This window comes from Mucor velutinosus (genome assembly GCF_035048745.1).
Source record: "Mucor velutinosus strain NIH1002 chromosome Unknown tig00001549, whole genome shotgun sequence".
In the NCBI taxonomy this organism is placed as follows: Eukaryota; Fungi; Mucoromycota; class Mucoromycetes; order Mucorales; family Mucoraceae; genus Mucor; species Mucor velutinosus.
In genome coordinates this window covers 47,254-69,080 of record NW_027041929.1, presented here as the reverse complement: position 1 = coordinate 69,080, position 21,827 = coordinate 47,254, and the positions used below count along the sequence as shown (strand labels likewise).

The 21,827-nt window shown below is 41.6% G+C and overlaps 11 protein-coding genes across 11 annotated transcripts; 3 read left to right on the top strand and 8 right to left on the bottom strand.

Moving 5' to 3' along the window:
* Nucleotides 1-1,479: 1,479 nt before the first annotated feature.
* On the top strand, nt 1,480-3,780 carry ATC70_006945 (uncharacterized protein; the record flags this gene model as incomplete). Its single annotated transcript, XM_064826211.1, has 5 exons — nt 1,480-1,596; nt 1,649-1,732; nt 1,807-2,388; nt 2,454-2,788; nt 2,844-3,780. 5 exons carry the CDS (start codon nt 1,480-1,482, stop codon nt 3,778-3,780), a joined length of 2,055 nt encoding a protein of 684 aa, XP_064676309.1.
* A 210-nt stretch (nt 3,781-3,990) lies between these two features.
* ATC70_006944 (uncharacterized protein) lies at nt 3,991-4,941 on the bottom strand (the record flags this gene model as incomplete). Its single annotated transcript, XM_064826210.1, has 1 exon — nt 3,991-4,941. The coding sequence occupies one exon, from the start codon at nt 4,939-4,941 to the stop codon at nt 3,991-3,993; it is 951 nt and encodes a 316-aa protein (XP_064676308.1).
* A 361-nt stretch (nt 4,942-5,302) lies between these two features.
* Nucleotides 5,303-6,994, bottom strand: ATC70_006943 (uncharacterized protein; the record flags this gene model as incomplete). Its single annotated transcript, XM_064826209.1, has 2 exons — nt 5,303-6,906; nt 6,949-6,994. The coding sequence occupies 2 exons, from the start codon at nt 6,992-6,994 to the stop codon at nt 5,303-5,305; spliced, it is 1,650 nt and encodes a 549-aa protein (XP_064676307.1).
* Nucleotides 6,995-7,057: 63 nt separating this feature from the next.
* ATC70_006942 (uncharacterized protein) lies at nt 7,058-7,519 on the bottom strand (the record flags this gene model as incomplete). The annotated part of the gene is made up of 1 exon (XM_064826208.1): nt 7,058-7,519. The coding sequence occupies one exon, from the start codon at nt 7,517-7,519 to the stop codon at nt 7,058-7,060; it is 462 nt and encodes a 153-aa protein (XP_064676306.1).
* A 524-nt stretch (nt 7,520-8,043) lies between these two features.
* On the bottom strand, nt 8,044-8,514 carry ATC70_006941 (uncharacterized protein; the record flags this gene model as incomplete). Its single annotated transcript, XM_064826207.1, has 1 exon — nt 8,044-8,514. One exon carries the CDS (start codon nt 8,512-8,514, stop codon nt 8,044-8,046), a length of 471 nt encoding a protein of 156 aa, XP_064676305.1.
* A 2,403-nt stretch (nt 8,515-10,917) lies between these two features.
* ATC70_006940 (uncharacterized protein) lies at nt 10,918-11,908 on the top strand (the record flags this gene model as incomplete). Its single annotated transcript, XM_064826206.1, has 3 exons — nt 10,918-11,334; nt 11,393-11,504; nt 11,565-11,908. 3 exons carry the CDS (start codon nt 10,918-10,920, stop codon nt 11,906-11,908), a joined length of 873 nt encoding a protein of 290 aa, XP_064676304.1.
* Nucleotides 11,909-11,918: 10 nt separating this feature from the next.
* Nucleotides 11,919-13,053, bottom strand: ATC70_006939 (uncharacterized protein; the record flags this gene model as incomplete). Its single annotated transcript, XM_064826205.1, has 3 exons — nt 11,919-12,130; nt 12,187-12,267; nt 12,321-13,053. 3 exons carry the CDS (start codon nt 13,051-13,053, stop codon nt 11,919-11,921), a joined length of 1,026 nt encoding a protein of 341 aa, XP_064676303.1.
* Nucleotides 13,054-14,204: 1,151 nt separating this feature from the next.
* ATC70_006938 (uncharacterized protein) lies at nt 14,205-15,468 on the top strand (the record flags this gene model as incomplete). The annotated part of the gene is made up of 2 exons (XM_064826204.1): nt 14,205-14,463; nt 14,540-15,468. The coding sequence occupies 2 exons, from the start codon at nt 14,205-14,207 to the stop codon at nt 15,466-15,468; spliced, it is 1,188 nt and encodes a 395-aa protein (XP_064676302.1).
* A 187-nt stretch (nt 15,469-15,655) lies between these two features.
* Nucleotides 15,656-17,296, bottom strand: ATC70_006937 (uncharacterized protein; the record flags this gene model as incomplete). The annotated part of the gene is made up of 5 exons (XM_064826203.1): nt 15,656-15,712; nt 15,770-15,974; nt 16,033-16,186; nt 16,247-16,312; nt 16,375-17,296. 5 exons carry the CDS (start codon nt 17,294-17,296, stop codon nt 15,656-15,658), a joined length of 1,404 nt encoding a protein of 467 aa, XP_064676301.1.
* Nucleotides 17,297-17,499: 203 nt separating this feature from the next.
* Nucleotides 17,500-19,664, bottom strand: ATC70_006936 (uncharacterized protein; the record flags this gene model as incomplete). Its single annotated transcript, XM_064826202.1, has 5 exons — nt 17,500-17,775; nt 17,832-18,764; nt 18,840-19,125; nt 19,180-19,373; nt 19,443-19,664. The coding sequence occupies 5 exons, from the start codon at nt 19,662-19,664 to the stop codon at nt 17,500-17,502; spliced, it is 1,911 nt and encodes a 636-aa protein (XP_064676300.1).
* A 124-nt stretch (nt 19,665-19,788) lies between these two features.
* Nucleotides 19,789-21,658, bottom strand: ATC70_006935 (uncharacterized protein; the record flags this gene model as incomplete). Its single annotated transcript, XM_064826201.1, has 3 exons — nt 19,789-20,720; nt 20,816-21,038; nt 21,098-21,658. The coding sequence occupies 3 exons, from the start codon at nt 21,656-21,658 to the stop codon at nt 19,789-19,791; spliced, it is 1,716 nt and encodes a 571-aa protein (XP_064676299.1).
* Nucleotides 21,659-21,827: the final 169 nt, after the last annotated feature.

Here is a 21,827-nt window from a genome sequence, read left to right as displayed (position 1 = left end):
ACAAACCAAACACATGGATTCTTTGGTACATTTGGATACGACTGAAAGAGTGGCAGAAATCGCCAAATGTATACCAGTAGACATATGCTTGGTTGCTATGTATTACACAAATTTAGCACCGTATCTGTATGATATGTACTATATGCACATGGAATTCACGCAATTATAGCAAATACACCAAGGGGGTAATGCATGAAATTGGCTACTTTTTTCTTCTTGGTTGTTGATTCGAGACATGATGCACTGACATTGAGGATACTTTATAAAGCGTTAAAAACCGACGTTAACTTTTTAGCGAGTCTAATTTATTTCATTTACACAAAATGTCGATCTGATTTAATACAAACAGTGAGCTGTATATGGTCAATAAAAACAGGAGTGAATTTAAATACAGCAATACCATCTGTGGATGTAAGCTAAAAGCAAGTAAGCATGACAACATTGGTCTATGCTGTACGATCACTATGTCTACGTAAAGAGCAAAGGCAAGTACGCAAAGAGCATTTACATGGTACATGCACTTGCAACCATCATGACTGATATTTAATGTCAGTAAAGCTGGTGGGTCTAGGAAATGCTCGTTTTCTTAGTTGTAAATGGTAAGTGCACGTAAAAAATGCTTTATTTTTCCAAGTAATATAAATGGAATCAACGTTGGATCGTATGGCAAGAGTCATTTTAACATTTTTTTTTTTGTATTTTGCATGCATCAAACGCATGGTCATGGTATCTTGAATCCTTGTGTAGCAAACACGTGTACGTATTAGGAATATGCTCGCTTTGGCCTCTTTCTGTATCCAATGCAATGGCGGATACAATATTTTTGGTATAGGATATGATAACAAGGTGGATGGCAAGCTTGTTCAGTTTATAGCTTTGATTTCTAGCTCGGTGTATCACGGCGTTTCATCCAAATGCATGTATACACCATATTATCTCATAATGCGGGTGGTACAATCATGATGATAAGGGGTGGTTGAGTGTAATAGGCGATTGGGAGGCTCATACAGGGAAATGATGTCAGAAAGCGATGAGTGTACTATAGACAATGGGTTTGTAGTTGTACTCTCTTTTCACTCTGCATCCACACTTTGATCTGGTGCACGTTTTCCCAACTCTGGTCAAGATGGCATCCGTTTCGACAACTCTTGATCAAGCTACAACAATTGCGTTGAATGCATTTAATATGGTTTATGCACATGGGATGCATTTTCCATCATATTAAGCAGCATCTTACTGTGCTAGTAAGGAGCACAAACAGTTCGTGTGTAAATAATCAAGACAAGATGTGTGAATGCGTGTGTGCGTGTGCTACACTAAATGTTGTCTTTTGCTTTTATTGTCCCTTTGTTGTCACTATCTATTTTTTTTGCTGTATATATATACATACATACATATATATATAGATGACCATTTCCTTGCATCTTTTTTTCTTTCTTTCGCTTTTGTCTCTCTTTTTTCCATCATTTATAACAGCAAATGCCTGCTTCCACCTTAATATTACACAACAAAACATGGAATTTACACCAAAAACTATCGTCCATCCGCATAGCAGTGATTGAAACCAACTTGAAAGTATCTGGACATGCCTGCACTGTAAGCAATCGACGCATCGACCACCTGAACTTTGAAACTGACTCTCAAATAGATCTTTCATATCATGCTTGAAGACGATTCGAACCACTTTTCCTTGGTGCGCTTCATTCAAGACTTTAAAGAATTAGATGCGTTGGTAAGGCAGACATAAACACACCGAGAGAAGCGCTTTTTATGGTAGCATGGAGAATAACACATTTCCTATCTTAGCTTTTCAAGCATTTTCCCAAACATCGGATCCCACTGCCGAAATTGACAGTAGACAACAGCAAAAAATCCCTTTTGAACACATTCAAAAAGAAGAAGAAATCCAACTCACAATTGATAGAAATCTATCTATCCAAATGCCTATCATCTGTCATTGGAAGATCATCCCTATTTCGTGATTTTCTTTCAGCTCAAAGAGAGGAAGATCGTGTCATTTCAAAGGTTCAAGTGCGTCAACTTGTGGCACAACATGAAGTTTCACAAAACACGGTTGCTATTGTGCCAATGGCATCATTAAAGAGAAAGCGATCTATGTGCCAGCAACAGCAAGAACTGCCTCCCTCACCTCCCTCGTCCATCTCAATCACTCAATTTCCCGACTACTATGATCGTCATGACAGTGGTTTGACTGAGTCTGTCGACGATGAAATGATGTGCTCGTCCATCTTACCTCCTGAACCTCCAACAACAGACATGGACCAGGATTTTTACTATGACGAGAACGAACCAATTACAGACAACAATAACAACACAATCAATGATTACCAGTTGATCAAAGTACTTGGAAAAGGTGCCACTGGAAAGGTAAAAAAAAATCGAATAGCAAAACGCATGGCACACATCATACCAACTAATTTAAACAAAAATAGGTCATTTTAGTACGAGAGCAAACCTCTCAACGTCTATTTGCTCTAAAAGCAATTACAAAGTCGTGGAGTATCACAAAGCGTGAAGTTGAGCACATTAGAATGGAACGTGACATTCTGGCATCATTAGCAGCTATCCATCATCCATTTTTGATCCGACTCATCAGTGCTTTTCAAGACCGCCAGAACCTATATTTGGTATTGGACTATCATGCAGGCGCAGATTTAGCCACCCTCTTACAAAGATACATCCGCTTCCCAGCTGAACAATGCCGCCTTTATGCTGCCGAAATTGTAATGGGACTTCAAGAGCTACATCGCCATTGCATCCTGTATAGGTAAAGACAAGCCAACAAATTGTATGTAGAAAAACTCACCCTTTCTATGCTATAGAGATTTAAAGCCTGAAAATGTTCTGTTGGCTGCTGATGGCCATATTGTGCTAACTGACTTCGGCCTCTCCAAGATGTTTACAGACAGCGACAACAAATATGATCATCGCACAACTACGTTTTGCGGCACCCCCGAATACTTGGCACCCGAGATTATCTTGCAAGACGAAGAATACTCCTATGCTGCTGATTTCTGGAGCCTTGGTACCATGCTGTATGAAATGATGATTGGTATTACACCCTTTGCTGCAGATACACCCGAGGAGATGTACGACAGAGTGCTCTATGACGATCTCTTGTTTCCAAACAAATTCGATCCAGAAGCCATGGACCTCATTGCCGGTCTACTGGAGCGTGATCCCCTGAACCGTCTTGGTGCTGGCTTTGGCGGCGTCTTTGAATTGCGTACGCATGCTTACTTTGCCAATCATCTCAATTGGAAAGATGTGCACGCTAAACTCATTCAGCCATCCTACATCCCTCTGCGTACCAGTGAAACTGATCTCAGTAACTTTGATCCTGACTTTTTGGGCATGTCTACACACATCAAGGAGGAGAATGACGAGGCCATCGTATTGAGACAACGTTGGTTACCAGATAGCTGTCCTCATGGTTTACAAGAGCATGCTTTTCGGGGCTATTCGTACATTGCGGAGGACGAGCGTGATATTCCATACGAATCGGAAATCTCGTTCTTTAGTAGCGAGTACATGATGTATGACGAGGATGATGATGATGATATGGTGTTTGAACCCTCGTTGATCGATGCGGTGAACACACGTGTTGCCTCGGATTACAACCCTACCCACAAGACGCTCAAAAGCAGCCGCTCCATGATAATGAGCCCTTGTTCTTTCAATTACAATCAGAATATCAGAAACTCACTGGTTATCAATTCGTCTGTCAAGGACGAAGACGTTTCCTCCTGGAGATCCTGATCTGTTTGATCCATATACCTGCTTCTACTATACTCTTTCGTTTTCCCATCTTTTTTGTAGTTGTTTCTTTTGTAATTTATTTGTAAGGCTATCATGCTACTTATGCATCTCTTTTGCTTTCTATATATATATATATATATAATGTTCCTGTGTGTTTATTCTGTAATATGAAACCCCCTTTTTTCTTTTGTTTAATTTAATAATAAAATCCTATTGCTTTTTCTGTTTTTTGTTTGCCAAAAAGGGTTGCTTCCATGTTTGCTGTAATCGTCGTACCTTTTGCTCACCAAAGCCAGGACACATGGCCAAGGCATCCGTTTTTGCATCTGCTACTTGCTTCAACGATCCAAACGTAGATAGCAATGTCAGCACATCCGTCTTGTTCACACTTCGAATCTGGGTCAAACAATCTGTGATTTTGGCAAAATACTCATCATCCACTTTCTCTCGAATCAGATCTGGCGCCTTGTTTTCAAACGCTTTATACGTCTCTAAATAACGGCCTGCCTCTTCTGGACTCCATGCCAGCATCAATGTGAAATCGCTCAATATAGCAATTCGATTGATCTCACGCAAAGCATCATGGAAGCTGTCCACATCCACATAGACCAGCAAGATACGGTTCACATACAAATTCTTGACATTGTTCAACCGATCGTATATGTAAGTTGGGTATAATCGATGATAACGCAAACTGAGATAAATGACACCGGTGGTTTGTCCAACAACATAATCCATCTTGATGGCTTCAGACGGCTCCCAAGGTACGTTATGAACATGCTTCAAAATAGGATTCTTTTGCTGTGTGGGATTCACTAGAATTGTGTTTCCCGCTGCTCGACGAACGGGCGGTGTGGTTGTTGTTGATGACCTATTGAATGATGAAGATGTGCTGGACCGTGTAGGTAATGCTACTGTGGCTCTGGCTATTGGTGATGCTATTGTGGGAGCTGCATTGCCGCCATTAATTGATATTTCTGCTGTTGCTGTTGTAGATGACGCATTGTTGTCTTCAGCTGCATTAGCTTGAGCCATTGTACGCTTCGCCTTAAAAAAGGATAATGTCTGCTTTGTCTGATCTGCTTTACGCTTCTCAATCTCATCTAAAGTGGGTATATTCCATGTGGGCTTGTTGCTGGAGGAGTTTTGCTGATCAGACATGTCTTTTACAGGTGAGTAAGAAAAAAGAAAATCCAAGCAGAACCTACTGCGCGTTAGATGATGCGCTTTTTACATCAATACCTCCGCTTTCGCTGGCCCAAGCTGCCATTGGAGCCATTTCCAAGCGTTTTTTACTCAATTTTTAAATGCATTCATGAATCCAGAAATCAATGAGAGTTATCTGCGCCATATCAATCTATCTATCTAACAACCAGCTCTGTTGAAGAGCCAAAAAGCGTCCCTTATGTAGCATTCATGACGATAACAAGCGAAAACTTGAATTTTGTGAGTATAATAAATGACAAATTAGTAAAGCAGCCCCTTGAATAAGCCAGATTGAGCACATTATTACCTTGAAGACTCAAGCGTCCGCTAATGCAGCACCGCTGCTGTCCCGTTTCTCGTTTCTGTTGCAGAAAGAGGTGGTCTTGGAAATAATGCCAGTGTTGGATTGACTGGGTTTTGGATTGAATACAGGCAATGGCTGCTTGAACAAGAGAATGGAAAGCCCAGAGACAGCGATGGCCAAAACAGATGTCTTGTCTCTACCTTGAATGGCTCTGTGATTGAGAACGGACACACAGGCAGGATTCAAGCACAGGAATGCATCATGAATGGACCTTGTCTTGGTCTTACCATCTTTTGCTTTGGTGGTTTGTGTGGGATGAGAGGTGAGCCCAAAGCAGTACATGCAGGTGAGAGGAGAGAATCTATTATGCAGTGACAAGTGATATTTGTATTTGTTCAGATTCACGCCAATAGTTTCTGTCATTACAGCCAGCCCGTTATCAGTACCCGAAAACACCATTGAATCGAGATGTTGGTCAGAAGGAGGAGGCTCGTAATTTGATACAAGAGGGATGTCTTTGTTTCTATATTCAATAGCTTCCCTTGTCAAAAAGGCACGAGTTCTCGTGTTGGACAGTTGTTGCTTGGTCTGTTTGATGGTGATGAACAGCTGGTATCTTTGAGCCTTCAGCTCTTTGATTTCTTGGCGTTTGCTACGATCAGTGTGCCGTTGTTTCTTCAAGTCCTTGATCCTTGTAGAATACTGCTCCTTCTTGCGATCCTTGTTTGCAGCCTTCGGCTCATCAGACACAGCCTTGGTATCGGTTTCCAGTTGGTCAATGTCCTTCTTCAATGCTTGATTAGTTTTGGTCTGAAGCTCTTTCACGGTATCCCAATCAATATCTAAAGGTTGCTTCGTATTGGAAACTGACTTGTTGGGACTTGGTTTGGTGCCCAAAATACGGACAGAGGTAAGGCTAGGCAGAATGGTAAGGTTGTGAGCAAATGTCAGACCAAAGGACTTGCAGGCTTGCGTGATGGCACGAATGTCGAAAAAAGAATTAAACACGGCATCCTTGTATTGTCTTGCTATCCCAATGTTTTCTATGACAAATCCTTGAAAGTCAAAGATATCCATTTGATCATCACCTCTGGTACATAAGGCATACAGAGAGGCCGCGTCTACACGCATTGCATGTAATGAGCCACAGGAAGAAGTTGAACGCAGATCCACGGCAAACTTGTGGTAGCCAACAGAGCAAAAGATATCATTGGCCAACAATAAGAATGGCAACTGGAAGCCAATGTAGCTATAATGATCTCTAGTAGGTATATAAGGCGGCAGTAATTTTCCCAGAAGCATGCACACGCGATTCTCTGCTTCCGTGATATTGGGACGTTCCTTCTTGAGCTGTGTATGGGTGATAGACTTGCCAGCTTGCCTCATCAAGAGATTTCTCAGGATAGCTTTGAGAATCATAATTCGTCTTCTGGGCAGATCACGGGTGCCTTCCTCTTCTTCTTGGTCGTCTTCTTCATCTATCAGTTCAGAAAGAGGGAGCAGTTCGTCAATAGGCATGTCAGCACTACCAAGACCAAAACTAGCATTGGAGGCAGTAACAGCGTCAGAAGTGCCAGAGGGAGCAGTAGGAATAGATACAGTTGTAGTAAAAGAACCTGATCCAGAAGCAGATACAGCAGCTTAATCAAATGTAGTACCAGAAGTAGAAAGAGACTTGACAGGGCGCTTGGCATCAGCATACATGTGAGTTATGCGCTCTTGACTATTTCTGGCCAGCTTCGCCCAGTTGTTGTCTTCTGGTTTGCCCTATGCCTTTCTTTGATATCTTTGCAGTTTGTACTTCTCTGATCGGATGGCGTTGTGAAACGAATTTCTGATCGACTTGACAACTTGCTTGGGTTGCTTCTTTGCTTTGGTCTGTTGAAGCTCCCAGTAATGCGACTCTCGTTTTGGGGCGAGATGCGCGCGAAGAAGAATCTCCAGTAGCTTGTTCAGTGATTTGTTAAATATCTTATTACTTGCCCACATGTTTTCGAGATTTGTTTTGTACAAACCTCGAGCCACCATCATGAGTTCACTAGCAGGTTGAGGCGTATCTCTTGCGATAGCATCGAGAATTGGTGCATTGGTGGACGACAGAGCAGCAAATGGAGAATGCGAGATCTTGGTACCTCTTTGGCCAAACAAAGCAGTATGCAGGTAATCAATGTGTCTGCTCTGGAAAAGATTCCTTGATACCGTTGCAAAAAGCCGTAGACTGCAAGGCATTAGAGAGTAATGGAGGAGCAGAGGTAATGACATTAGTTTTCATATTGTAGCCTGCTGGGAGTATACCTTGTATTTGGAAACCACGAGCTTTCTTCAGCTGAATATTACCACTATGAGCTACGAGCTGCGAGGACTTCATTGAGAGTATCAATGTGTATACCACCAATTGCAAGTCCATAACTTAGTCAGATACATCATGCAATGCAGTATTTAGCTTCTGCAAAAATGGCTTGACAAGATCGAAAGGCACGCCCTCTCGTAAAAGGCTCTTGAAAGACACGGTACAAGTGCGGTATCCTACATTGTCTGGGGGGAGCTTCAACCATGGATATATCAGAGTGATTATGCGAGATTGAAGACATTGCTGCATGTGAAGGGGCGCCAGACGCAGAAGACATGTCGGATGCCATGTCCAAGCCAGAGAGGTCGCGGCGAAGAAACGCTACAGAGTCAGAAGGAGCAATAACCGGTGTGGCTGGGATGGATGCACTTTCACCAGTGGATGTAGACGCAGAGGCCTGAGGCTATAAAGATACCACAATAGCATCGAAATGATCCTTGACGTACTCTTGAAAGTACTGAAAGTTTTGCTTAGTACCATGGTGTTCAAGATGATTTTTCAACTCATCTCTGGCACATTGACAGATCTTTTCAGCAGTAGTAATGATACCTAGGGGGAGCCTCTTCACCGAGAGTAATACTTTCTTGAGTACATCCAATTTACTAGGCTTGTCAATGATGGGCCTTGCTTTGTTTTCGATGATTTCCCTCATTGCTTGAAAAAAGCTATCCATCAATCGCTGCGGCGAGACACCAAATGTCTTGGGCCTTTTGACAACAGACTGATAATTTGATGTGGACGTAACACTTGTGGATGTTACAGCTTCATATTCTCTTTTCTTCCCTTTAGCAACGACTCTTCTTTGGGGAGGATGACTGGTTTGAGTGCCAGTAAACGGATCTTTTTGCTCTACTTTTGTTCGCACACTAGACATTTGACATAAAAAAAATAACTAGACAAGAAAAATGTGAGCATTTGTAATGGTACATCGATTGGCCAGATCAATACATACTGTAACAAGAGTAGCGCTTTATAGATTTGGTTATAAATATGAGCTGTCAAGACACAAAAATATAACAACTAAGAAATGGTTTTAGACAGTGTTAATGCTACGCAAACAAAGAGTGTAAAGGAACGAGAAAGGCTGGAGAGAAGAGAAATACATACTGAGAATGGCTGCAGCTTTCATGAAGGAATACTTCAAGTGGTTTTACAGGTCAGGCATCAATATATCAGATCTAGAACAAGTTTGGGGTGCCTTAAATAATGTTGCTAATAACTGTTTGACAGATGAAGAGATATACCGCCGCATATTAGACAACAGTTATCTTTACATTATTCAAATGCTACCTATCATGTCCTGAAGACAAGATACACAAGCTTGATCAATAAAAAGTTGTATAAAAAGTAAACAAAATGTTGTGCAATTCAATAAGTACAAATACATCCGCTAACGTTACATTGAAATATTGGAAAAGCGTACACTGGCTTTACAACTGCTCCACAACTGACACCGAGTATCTGCCTGTGAAGCAAGTATTTAATTGCGCCAGAGCTCTGTAAGCTAAGCTGTGCGTTCGTTTGATTTTCAGTATATAATAGACTAGCCGATCAATCGCACTACACTCGATGACGATGTCGCCCTGCGGGCTCTCGCCGAAGACATCTTATATCAGATACAATAAAATTTTGATATATCAAGTAAATTTTAAACAATCAATTATTAGTAAAAGGTTATATAAAAGCCAGGAGGAGGAGAGGAGATATTTCCCTCAGCATCTTTTTGCTTATACACTGATATTAAACAAAGTCTATTATTGAGACGACGTAAAAGAGAATTCAAGTTTTATGCAGCATTTATACACCACAATCTCCATATTCTGATAGTAGAATTGTTATACCATTTGCTGCTGCTGATGCTCTTAAGATGGCGCATAATGCTGGTTATGCGCAAATACAGGACTTGTGTAAGATCTACAGCGCTTTTTTTGAGATATTGTCATTGCAAAAGACGCCTTTATGAGGCAAAACTCCCCAAAAAGTCTTCAAGCCAAACAATTGTTCATTCAGCTTCATTGTCCCCATTTAATCAGCATCACAATCGTCATTAACATCATCAGAAAGGCATTTGGGTAAACAAGTAAGTCGGAGATTGAATACATGGAAACCTCTAGTGAGCCCAGAACGAAAAAAAAAAAAGAGTTTGGGATCGTTTCAAGGTAATCACGAATATTGCTCTCCAAAGTGTATAGCAACTGTCTAAAGCTTTATTACCAAAGTAGGTACTATAAGAGATTCTCTATCGAATGGTATTAGTTTTAAAAGCTTTTCCCACACAAAGTCATTTGGAAATTGAGAAAATTCAAATATCAGTTTTTCGGCGAAATGTTTACAAAATTCCAACAAAACATGCAAACAAGCCTTCCTAGAGGCAAGACTGAGTCCCTACGGTCATTTTGAATTAAGGGAAGCCATATAAAAAAAGTGTCGTTTTTGGGGTGAAAATTGAGGTCGAGTCCAAATCAAGGATTTAGTCTTATGAACCCTCATCCCAAATCGCTTGATTTCGACCGATTTTCATCTACCCAAAAAAAATGAGAAAAAGCATCAGGATACATCTACGAGTCGAGAGGAATCGCTTGGTGCATGTGAGTGGGCTAAGAAAGGTCAAAAACGGACTCAATTGACGCCATTTGAATACGCTGGTCTCTGTGTACTTTTTGGTGAAACAACGCGATTTTTGCAGTACATGTCTCCAAATTTGAACGTTTTGTTTATTTGTATGAATGCACCTACCTCTAGGCTACTGAATGATACCATATAGAGCCATGTTATAGTACAGTTTGGCAAAACATGGGTGTTTCAAGCTTGTAACTTCAGGCTACATCCCCGTGAAGAGAAGCTGCTGAAGATGCGATCTACTACCATGCGTCCCATTTAGCAGACAATTATCTTGAATGGCTCGGCAAGGGGCAGCATGCAGAAATGGTACTATCCTATTTCGTACATTGGGCATAATTTCTACAATTATCCCATCATAATCAGGTACTGCACATTCACGCTTCAGCTCACTCTCAAGAATTGGTTTGAGATGGCTCTTTTTTTTTTCAGTGAACCTGATCACTATCGTAGTTACCGACCACTGAATGAATCAGCCTGTACTTTCCATGTTTAGATAAACCTCAAGCCATTGCATATCTGTTGAAAGAGATATGACTGTATAGACGTCCAATGATTTTGTGCAACCGTGTCTACATCTAGATGAGGGGCTGCTTTACAAATTTACGTAATTTATTCAGTTTTTCATTCACTCGTTTTCTTCCTTTCCCTACTACAGATGTTGACTATTACAACCGGGTTAGCCAACCTGGTATGTATTGGGTTCACCTTGATCTATGTTGCAGGGTTTTACATTTTCAAAATACCAGGCGACCGTAATGATCCACCAGTGATATTAGCACGTATGAAAGCTGTTACTGTTGCATCAATTGTATCAGCCGGCTTGGTTTGGTATCTGTTGCAGTCCAGTGGAGTCAAAGAGAATGCTAGTTTAGCATTGGGGCTAGAGCAACCTACAACTTTAATATATGCCATCAATCGACTGAGGCCCTTGTTACTCACCTTCATGTTGTTCTTGGGACCATTGTCTGTCATGTTTTTCGATCAGGAACTGCCATGTCAACGACACTTTGATTTCAGGAGAGATGTTACAATGAATGTGATGAACTTGTTGGGGCAACGTAATTACATTGTGGTATGTATTCAAATTAGATACAATCTCGTTGGAGATAGGGTTCTAATCGTCAATGTAGGCTCCTTTAACCGAAGAATTTGTGTTTAGAGCATGCATGATTGCAGTTTTACATCAAGCCAACTATTCCAAGAATTACCTGATCTTTGTCTCGCCCTTATATTTTGGCATTGGTGAGTAGAATGCTGGTTGTTGACACAATGACATGCCACTCATCACTCCCACCACCGTAGCGCATTTGCACCATGCTTGGGATAACTACAACAAATTAGGTCGTTCTCGAAAAGCACTGCAGCAAGCACTTTTTTCATCTCTGTTCCAATTTGCATATACAACACTCTTTGGCTGGTACGCTAGCTACTTGTTCATTCGTATGGGCAGCTTGTGGCCACCTGTACTTTGCCATTCATTTTGCAACATGATGGGATTTCCTGACTTTGGTGGCCATCATCATCGATCCACATTTCAAAAGGGTGTGATTTACAGCTGTTTCCCACTCGGCATTTTACTGTTTGTCTGTTACTTGAATCAGTTGACCCTCCCGTCATCTGTAGGTGGATCCATGTATTGGAAATAGCATAAAGTGTTTATTTTTTATCGCTTGGCTTCTTATCATGACCTAGAGCATTCTCAAACAACCGTTTCGTACTATCTCTAACCAAATAAAGTGCATCTCCTTTTTGCATACTCGACCAGAATTTAGAGAAAAACGCCTGCTGGCTACCGTCTTTCCAGGAATCCACGTAACGTTGCGTTAGATGCTGTAATGGACTGAATGTCTTTGTGACAGCTTTAGTCACTATACAGAGCAATGGTGAATACATGGCCATTTGATGTCAATCGATGTGGACTTACCATACTCGCCAGAATGGCTCAGTTCGTCACCTACTTCCATGGTATAGTAATCAGGAAAACTCTTTTTGGTCATTTCTCCTGCTACAATCAAAAGTCAGTATCGCTGTTAAGCACATCAGTTTGGAGGCACCTACCATCTAGTAAATGCTCCTTGCATCTAGCTGGTGTTTTCGCTACCGATATCCAAGTGCCGTAGAATGGATTTAAGGTGAACGATGGCTTTTTTGTCAATTCTCGGCTTGTTCTCATAAAGCAAATCATGCTGCACTCTTTTGATTTATCAAAAATCTCTTCCAACTCGTTCTGTACACTCACGCCTTCTTTCTTTTTACTGAGTTCTGTTGTTGTCGCTAGCAATAAACACCGTTCTTTCCATTGGTCTTTACTTTCTTTGGGTGCAGATCTTCCAAATGACAGTATAGAGATATTGAGTATAGATGGATCCTTGTTGGTTTCATCTTGTAAATGGTTGCTATCCAGTTCTTGTGTTGGTATGTTGGAATCTAGCGACGAAGAATCTAATGGAGGAGCAGTGAATTCAGCTGCTGTAACATTGGATGATGTAGCAGTGGCGCTTGTGGCATCAGCAGAAGCAGTAGCATCGTCAAAAAAATCATCGGTAGATTCCGTCTGTGCTTCTTCTGACCACCAAGGTGATAATAGTGTAGAGGTGTCTTCTGCAGATGGCAATGGAGGAGGAGGCGTCGACAGGAGTGCTTGAGGTGGCAGTAACCCTGGCAGTTGCTTTCTGACTTGTGTATCTGACTCTTGATCATCTCCTCCTTCATGACGATGTTGATAATGCTTGGTGTGGATGTCGTATTTACGATCCATATCATTGCTTTGTGTTTTATCTACTGCAGGCATTTTTATATGTGTATTTGTAAAAAGAGAAAGAGAATAAGAAATGGAGTTTTTCCTTGGTTCGCTCTCCATGGTCTGCATTTTATACTTTTTTCACTGCAAGTGATTGGAGCAGATCACGTGGACTAGCAAGACAAACTTAACCAAAAGCATGAACAGATAGCAGGATACAGTCTTAATTGAAAATCAGGTAGGACAAGGAGTAGACGGTAATGTTACATTGGACCTCTGGGATACGATATAATGCACATTTGGTGTGTATAAGCATATGAGATTGAGAGGAAAATGTGTGTTGATTTGGCTCTGTGCATAACAATCAGATTATTCAAAAAGCATCTTTTTGTTGCTGATGGTAACCAAATGTTTGTGTACATGCCTAATTTAGTTGATAAAGTGTCAAACAAAATAAACTAGAAAAGACTAGACGCCTCAGACATGGTGAGAACATATAGAGATGGGCTCGAGAGCCGAATGTACCTTACAAATGCATAGTATAGCGATTGTAGAGAAATGAAACATTTACTGCGCATTCATCTTGATCCTGCAGGGATCTGTCTTATTCAATAGTATTGCCCGTTGAAAGCATGGTGGGCTTATAAAGATTTACATCATACCCATAGTATAGCATGCTAATTCAATAGTCGTCGGCCATTTTATACCGTATATATAACTTGCTTTAAAGCGAGACATGGATGAGAGCATACATATAGCGTTGCCTGCTTTTCAACCTACATAGACTATTGGAATTATGGCCTCATTTTTTATCGTCGGTCTAATCTCTCAGTCTGGTAAAAATGTCAAGTTGAAGTAACTAGTGCGACATTTGATACGTCTACTTCAACGTACGACTACTTTGTCTTGCTTGCCTGCTTGGAAATGTAGATTGACTAGGACATTTCTCCATATAATCCAAACTCCATCTTGAAATTTGCAATTATTTGTCTTTTTTCTTTTTTCTCTCTCTCTCTCCCTTTGCACTTCTTTCTATTGAATTAAATTGGCATTTGTGTCATTTTATTCAATTCAATTTCTTTCTTTTTCTTTTTCTGCACTTGAGGAAATCCAGCAACATAGGTAAGCACAGTGTATAGAAATGGAAGCATGTGTGGATGGCAAATGGTAACGCGTTCTTGTCATTTATATATCAGATAAACATGTCTACTACTCCAAACAATACCATCACTGCGACCCCCATCGCCCCCAGCACTGCAAATACTCCAAGCAGCAGCAGCAACAATAACAATAGCACAACAAACAATACATCTAGTAACACGCCTATAAACAACAATAACAATTTTGAAGACCATTTCCCGGAGGAAAGCTTTGAGGATCATTCAGAGAACCATGATGATTCAGGTTTGACTCTTCGTGCTCTTGTTTCTACAAAGGAAGCTGGTGTTATCATTGGCAAAGGTGAGTAGTTTTTTGCTGTAGTGGACATGTGTTGGACAGTATTGGAAGGCATATTAACGGGAACTCTTGTATGTAGGTGGTAAAAATGTAGCCGAGATGAGAGACACAACTGGAGTAAAGGCAGGTGTTTCAAAGGTAGTTCAAGGCGTTCATGATCGCGTCTTGACTGTATCTGGTACATTGGAGGGTGTATCCAAGGCTTATTCCTTGATTGCACAAACATTATTGGATAATCCCATCTCACCATTACCTACCACCACCTCCTCCGCCACAAACAACAACAACAACAACAACAACAGCAATGCAGTCGCCACTATTCGTTTATTAATCTCTCATAATCTAATGGGCACAGTCATTGGCCGCCAAGGAGCCAAGATTAAGCACATCCAAGACACATCTGGTGTTCGCATGATTGCATCAAAGACTTTATTACCTCAGAGTACTGAACGTGTTGTCGAAGTGAGAGGCACAGTTGATGCAATCCATAAGGCTATCCTGGAGATTGGCCGTTGTTTGATTGAAGATAAAGAGAGAGCCTATGGTACCATTTTATATAATCCCACCAAAGTCAATACCAACATAAATGGTCTCAATGATCACCGCACTCAACAACAGCAGCAGCAACAGCACAATGTCATCCGCACAGGTAACGGCTCTGACTTTAGTAGCCATGATTTTGAAAGACAACAACAGCAACAACAACAACAAGCATTTTTGAATGATCCCAATGTACGCACTCAAAATATCTCCATTCCTTCTGACATGGTTGGCTGCATTATTGGTAAAGGTGGATCCAAGATTAGCGAAATCCGTCGACTCTCTGGCTCTCGAATTTCAATTGCCAAGGTTCCTCATGATGAGTCTGGAGAAAGAATGTTCACCATTCAAGGTACTCCTGAAGCAAATGAACGTGCACTTTATTTACTTTATGGACAACTTGAAAACGAAAAAGAACGTCGACTTAGAGGTGTCATGACAGATGATACAATTCCAGAGGAGCATTAGACATTTTTTCATTTACAAATATACACAATCCCCATTAATTTTCTTCTCTCTTCTCTCTCTCTCTCTCTCTCTCTCTCTTCACCCTCTCTCTAACTCTCTTTTTTTTTCACTCTCTCTTTCGTACAAATATCCACATGAAAGAAACCAAATTCTTTTTTTCTCTTAATAAAAAAAAACTGTGCTGTCTCTAATCGCAAAATCCATTGATTGGCAAGCATGATAAATATCGGCAATACGAGCATTCCTTTGCAAAATGAGTTCAGGTGTGGAGTGTAACTCTAGATTGGTATCATTCACATACCTCGTCGATTTTGCTTGTTGTAAAATGATGCACCAGTATACCCAGCAGTATTCCGTATAAACAAAGACACAGTAATCTTGCTAGATAAAAGATGGCCAACTTTTTTCTTCTTTCATTACGTATATCCAGCTGAATAGGAGACCACAGAAATAAACTCAATATCACACCTGCTAGCAGCCCTCCCATGTGCGAAAAGTTATCCACACTGTTGCGAGCATGAGTATTCAAGTGTGCATACCAACATCACCTCCACTTCTTCTTACCCAGGCAGTAATCCAAGAATGAAGCTAAATGCAGTTCCCAGTAATAACTTGATCAAATAGCGAATAGGTTGCTCTAAATGTCTCCAATTTTGGAGTAAATCAACATACAGGAAACCAAACAAGCCAAATAAGGAGCTGCTGCAACCAAGAAAAGCTAAAATACAAGTTTCATCATCAGTTTATATGGATATGTCATTGCAATTCAAACGCTTACGAGTAGTAGGAGGAGCAAAATTAGCGCCTAGTGTATGTCCAAATATTCCAGAACCAATGTACAATACTAGTTGAATAAAACTATGTCAGATACATTTTCACTGTGTAGTGGGTGAAGGGAGCGCTTACATGAGAATCGTAGTGAATTGATGATCCTTTCTACCTTGGCACCCAATACTACAAGCACAGCCAAATTGATCATGAGATGAATTAACCCGGTATGAATAAAAAGAGGTGTCAATAAGCGATACGTCTGATCTGGCACTTGATCTTGATGAAACGTTGTCATGCCACAAATCGATGAGAGCGAGCAACTGGAGTTGAGTAATCGAGGATCGGCTAGATTAACTACTTGGTCTAGCAGCAACAGCGATTGACCACCAGCTAATGTTGTGTTGTTGTTGCTTTTACCTGATGCAGCGACAGCAGTAGCTGCAGTACTGGGAGTTTTGCTTTTCTCGGCAATGGTGTCTAAACATACATAGCGTTCATCTGGCGGCATCGAATCTACATGGCGCATGCATGGAGCAAAACGCGCACCGACCTGGATCATGATCTCCATGGATGGACCCAACATATAATTGAAAGGCTCTAGTTCGAAAAACTCTCCTGAGCTTTCTTTGCTTAGCAGGATTTCGCCTGAAAATATGATAATCATGAAAATGGCCATCAAGTAAGTGAATAACGGCCAGTGGTCCCCTTTGGAGAATGGACCCCAATACGAGGCAGAGACCAGCCAATGTCTTTGTCGCCTTTTGGGTGGTTTCTCTGGATCGTGGATGGAAGATGAAGCGTTTGGTGTGATGGTAGTAAGCGGTAGATGTGCTGTGGCCGTGATGTCGCTTGAGAACGACATGCCTTTTTTATGCTCTGCTGCTGATGGTGGATGTAGCTCGTCAAAGGATATCATGAGCGAGGAAGACGTAGTGTAGTCATCATGGACGTAAGACCGTTTTCCAAATTGAACATGGCTTAATTTGCGAGCATGCCCCAGTCGTTTGGGTGCTGTTGTCGTCGATGTATTTAATGAATTCGATGGGGTATTATACATTATTGGAAAAGAGAGAAAGAGAGAAAACAAAATCCCTGAATGAGGATGATCATATAATGAGCTTGTTACAAGATGGATATCTATCTATCTATATTCTTTTTTAATAAAGGGTGAAAATACAATGAAAATATCAAATCTTGTACATTTATTAATTCAACGCAAAAAAAAAAAAGGTTAAAAGAAAGGGGCAGATCCAACACTCCTTAAATACTTCTCAATCGATAGCTGCCATGAGCAAAACTGAGAGGAATCAATCTGTTGAGCTCTACTCGAGCTAGCACGCTGAGATCCTGTGCATTCAAGACCAAGACAAAAGAAGTGGCTCTTGCAGAGTCCATTACTATACTGATCAAGACACCTGCATCTTCCTCAGCCATTTTGTCGTCTCCTGCTTTCATGGGTTTTGGTATAAACTGGGCTTCACTGGGATAGCAGTTTTCTTCGTGCCATGATGCTACGACCGCATGAGAGTGTACGTCCTAGTCAGGCGAGTTTAGCGTTTTTGTTATATATCAACGAACCAAATGACACTTACAATCTTGGTGATACTGTCCCAAATCTTGCCCTCTTGAATAGCACTGGTAGCACTGAATCCAAGGCCGTAAATGTATGTATAATTCTTCATCTTGTAGTTGGGGTTGACTTGAGGTAATTCCAATGTGCTTTCCACCAAAGCTTCAAATCCAATCACAGGCATCCATGCATGCCATCCGCTAGAACCTACTGCGTTCTCTGGTTGATTGGATCCGCCACTGACATAATTCCAAACAGAGCCGATTCGGGATGTAATACTGATAGCAGATGGGATGAACGAGTTGTTGGCGACATAGATTTTGTGTGCATCTTGTTGTGGTTGGTTCAGCGTGTATCGTCTCACTTGAGAAAAGGCTAGTTTGCCTATGGTCTCGGGGTAGCGCAAATTCTCGGTAGAAAGCTGCTGTGCAATGGCATCGTTCTCATAGCAAATCATGTCAATGATCACGTTACCATGGACATCTTCAAAAGCGTTGACTTGATTGAACGAGAAGCATGCGGCAGATCTGTAACAGGCAATGACATCTTTTTCTTTACGAGACACCACATAGAACAGGGTGGGCTCTGATGGGTAGAAATTGAACGAGTCCAAGATGCTCTCAGACCAAGCAAATCGCACAGCACCCGAGTTGGCTAGCATGGGATGAATGACCATAATAATGTAGTTGGGTGTGAGTGCAACATTGTTGACCCAGCCTGTGGGTGCATTCCAAATAGTGGCAATAGGTTCGCCCTTGGGATGTTGTTCAGACACAGAAAAGAAGTGGTATTTGGTGGAACGATAGCCGATTTCCATTGTAAAGTTGATATATTCTCCTGTTTCTGCGTCGAACTGGCCGTTGGGACAAGAACTGTAACCTTTGAATTGTGGGTTGAGTTCGTTCCATGTCTCCACGCGTGTGGGTGTCAAGTCGAAAGGGTCCAATTCCTGAATCTAATACGATCAGTCAGTTAAAAAAAAAAAAAAAAAAAAAAAAAGCACACTTGACTACAACTTTTCAAAACTCACATGGTTGGCGAAATCCTGACAGAACAACCTGCCGTCAATACCAGGTAAATGGGTTGTGATACGCTGGCCACACGGAATGCGATCTGGCTTGAGCGCTTTTCCGTTATTCAAGAATTTAATCAGCATGGTCTGGTTGGCGTTGGTTTTGAACAGGCCAGCAGGGTAATTGGGCGCATAGCCATGGTGATCACGGATCTTTTCTCCCAGTTTCTTGTTGACCAGACGGTTGCGATAAGTAATTGTGTTTCTCTCATCATTTAAATCAAAGCGGTTCACCAGAGGAAGTCTGCGTGCAGCAAGTTTTAGCATATCCTAAAGAATGAAAACGGAAGGCACTTACGCATCAAACCAATGTCCCAGTGTAAATGTAGCTGTTGCACTCTGAAGCATGCCATCGATTTCAATCTTTCTTGAGTAGCGCACGTCGTATGTGCCAGGACCGATCGTGTAGTGCTCTCCAATAAGCCACTCTGGGAGCTGACCCTCTACCACCAAGTCGACAACATCTCTAGAATCCTTTGCGTTGTAGAAGCCCTAAAGAGATGGTTGTCAGGTTTGCTCAACAACAGCAGCTCTTTCTTTAGGATGCTATAGCTCAAGTACCTTTGCATGGCTTGTGTCTGTATCTAGAGGCTGCTCTGCTACAGTTGTTGTCTGCAGTGAAGAAGAAGGTGTACGACTGATATTAGGCCTTCCCTCCTCATCCAGCAATGTTCTGTCATCCAAATGACTGGCATCTACTTCAATACTTGGCGTAGCTGCTTCAAGGGGGTGGCTGTCAAGCTGTGTTTGAGCAACATCGTCTTTGATATGAGTGTCCTCCATATTTTTGTGTGTTGTGATAAATGATGGAAAGAGAAAAAAAAGAAAAAAGTATGCCAATGCCGGTCAGCACTTGATGAACAACGAACAACGGATAAAAGATTAAACGCTTGCTTTTTATTAGAACTTAGATTTGATGCGTATTCATAGTATTGGAATCATGGCACGCAGTGCTGCTGCTTTGATCATAGTCTCTGTTCGTCGTGGTATAAAAGTCAATTGCTGCTGTGTCTTCCAACTGTTCGTCTTGTTTGAAACGTTCCTCGGTAATCACAATCACTGTGCTGCTCCGACTTGCACTGGCTGAAAAGGGTATATCATTAGAGGTGAAGGTATCGACAGCACCGTGCTTGTGGGCTGTTGTGGTTGTAGAAGACGTTGCAGTTGAATCGGCAGTACGTTTGCGTCCAAAACATGTCAACATGTAGTGAAAACACGTAGCGAAAATTGGAAATTGATACGGTACATAGACATCTCTTCCAGTGCTAGAGCTGGCTGGTGTGGCCGCTGAGGGAACTTGTTGATCGTGGTGTCTGGGTACAGAGGCAATCGGCAGTAGAGTGGTGATCTCAAAGCTAATGGTTGATAACTGGCGCACCCGTTGATGCTGTCTGGCCATGCTATTATGATTTGTATCAAAATGGAGTCGGCGCATCGCCACTGTCTTGATTTTACCACATGGCTTTCTCACAGATGGCGTAGTATGAGGGTAATGAACGCCCAAGTAATTTTGATTGTCTATGACAGCTGCTGTGGTTGGTGGTTTTATTGTTTGAGACGAATCACAGAGCGCCAACGAGGGCGAGTTGGCAGGCGTTGCTTTCTTGTCGTCCTGAGGTACCAGCGCATACTGCTCGACATACTTTTCATACCAGCCAGCATACATTGAGCCCATGAATGAAGTGATGGCTGGGTCGGTAAAAAACACACCTGCCACAAATACACCCTCCAAACACGAAAACACAATATCCAGCATGGCGAGTGTGTATGAAGGTGTCTTTTTGGTTGCTGTAATGAGCATTTGTAGAATAAAGCCAAAAATGTTGACTTGAAAGGGGACTATTTACACAAGGCAGTGTCAAAAACTATATATATATATATATATATATATATATATATATGTAAGCAGTGTGTCATGGATATGAATAGCCTACCTAGTGGGTATATAATGCATCGCAGGACTACCTTGGAAAACACATTGCTGTGCTGTTGCTTCACTGATTTGTTGAGCTGTCTGTCTGTGAGTTCTGAATTGGCATTGATGGTGTGCATTCTTGACTCTACAAATCGTTGCTCTCGGATGAGTTTTGTCATGGCCATGATGGAGCAACAGACGGCGATAATATTGACAAAAAAGATGAATGCGTAGCACCACATCTATATAAAGAAGCGCAATAAGTTTGATTGCAGTCGGCACCTTGTAGCTGACAACCTACCCAAGGCATGATGTTATTTGTGCGGTCCTCCACGTACTTGAGATACCAGCAGCTGTAATGCTCAAACGACCTTGAATTCGTCTCTACTTGTTGTTGAATTGGCACTGCAACACCTGCAAATGTATATGCTACGGCACAGGGGTAGTAGAACTTCTCCAGTAGGTCCCTTCGCTTGACATTGACGACAAAGACCAGCACAAGATTCAAGCCCACCAATGTCAGTAAAGTGGCACTCCAAATGTTGGCAAATTCGATGATCACGCTGGATGCTCTGCAAAATTGGGAATCGCCCTTTTGGCTGGTGATACAAATGCTCAATGTAGCATTCAATAGATCTGCCACACTGCACAAAAAGACACACCGCAGTGACACTCGGTTCGCTTGCTTGCGGTGGCGCATGAGCATGTAAATGTAGACAGCGATAATCATTGTAGAAAATACTAAAGAGAGGGACGACAGGGCCAATGTTACTTGTCGCAAGGCGACAAACTCCTTGACAGTGTATTTAAACACACTTGTTTGAAATGCATGTTCATCCCATGTGGTTGCAAATGTAACCATAACTCTTTTTCAGGATGTGCTTTTGAAGATGTAGTAGAAAAAGAGAGGGAATGAAAAAGAAAGTTTACCCAACATTGGCTACCATCTAGATTCCCTCGTTTCTTCAAAAAGCAAAACCTGAAACTTTTCTGGTTTCCATTCAATTTACGGTTAAAGCACAGAATATCGC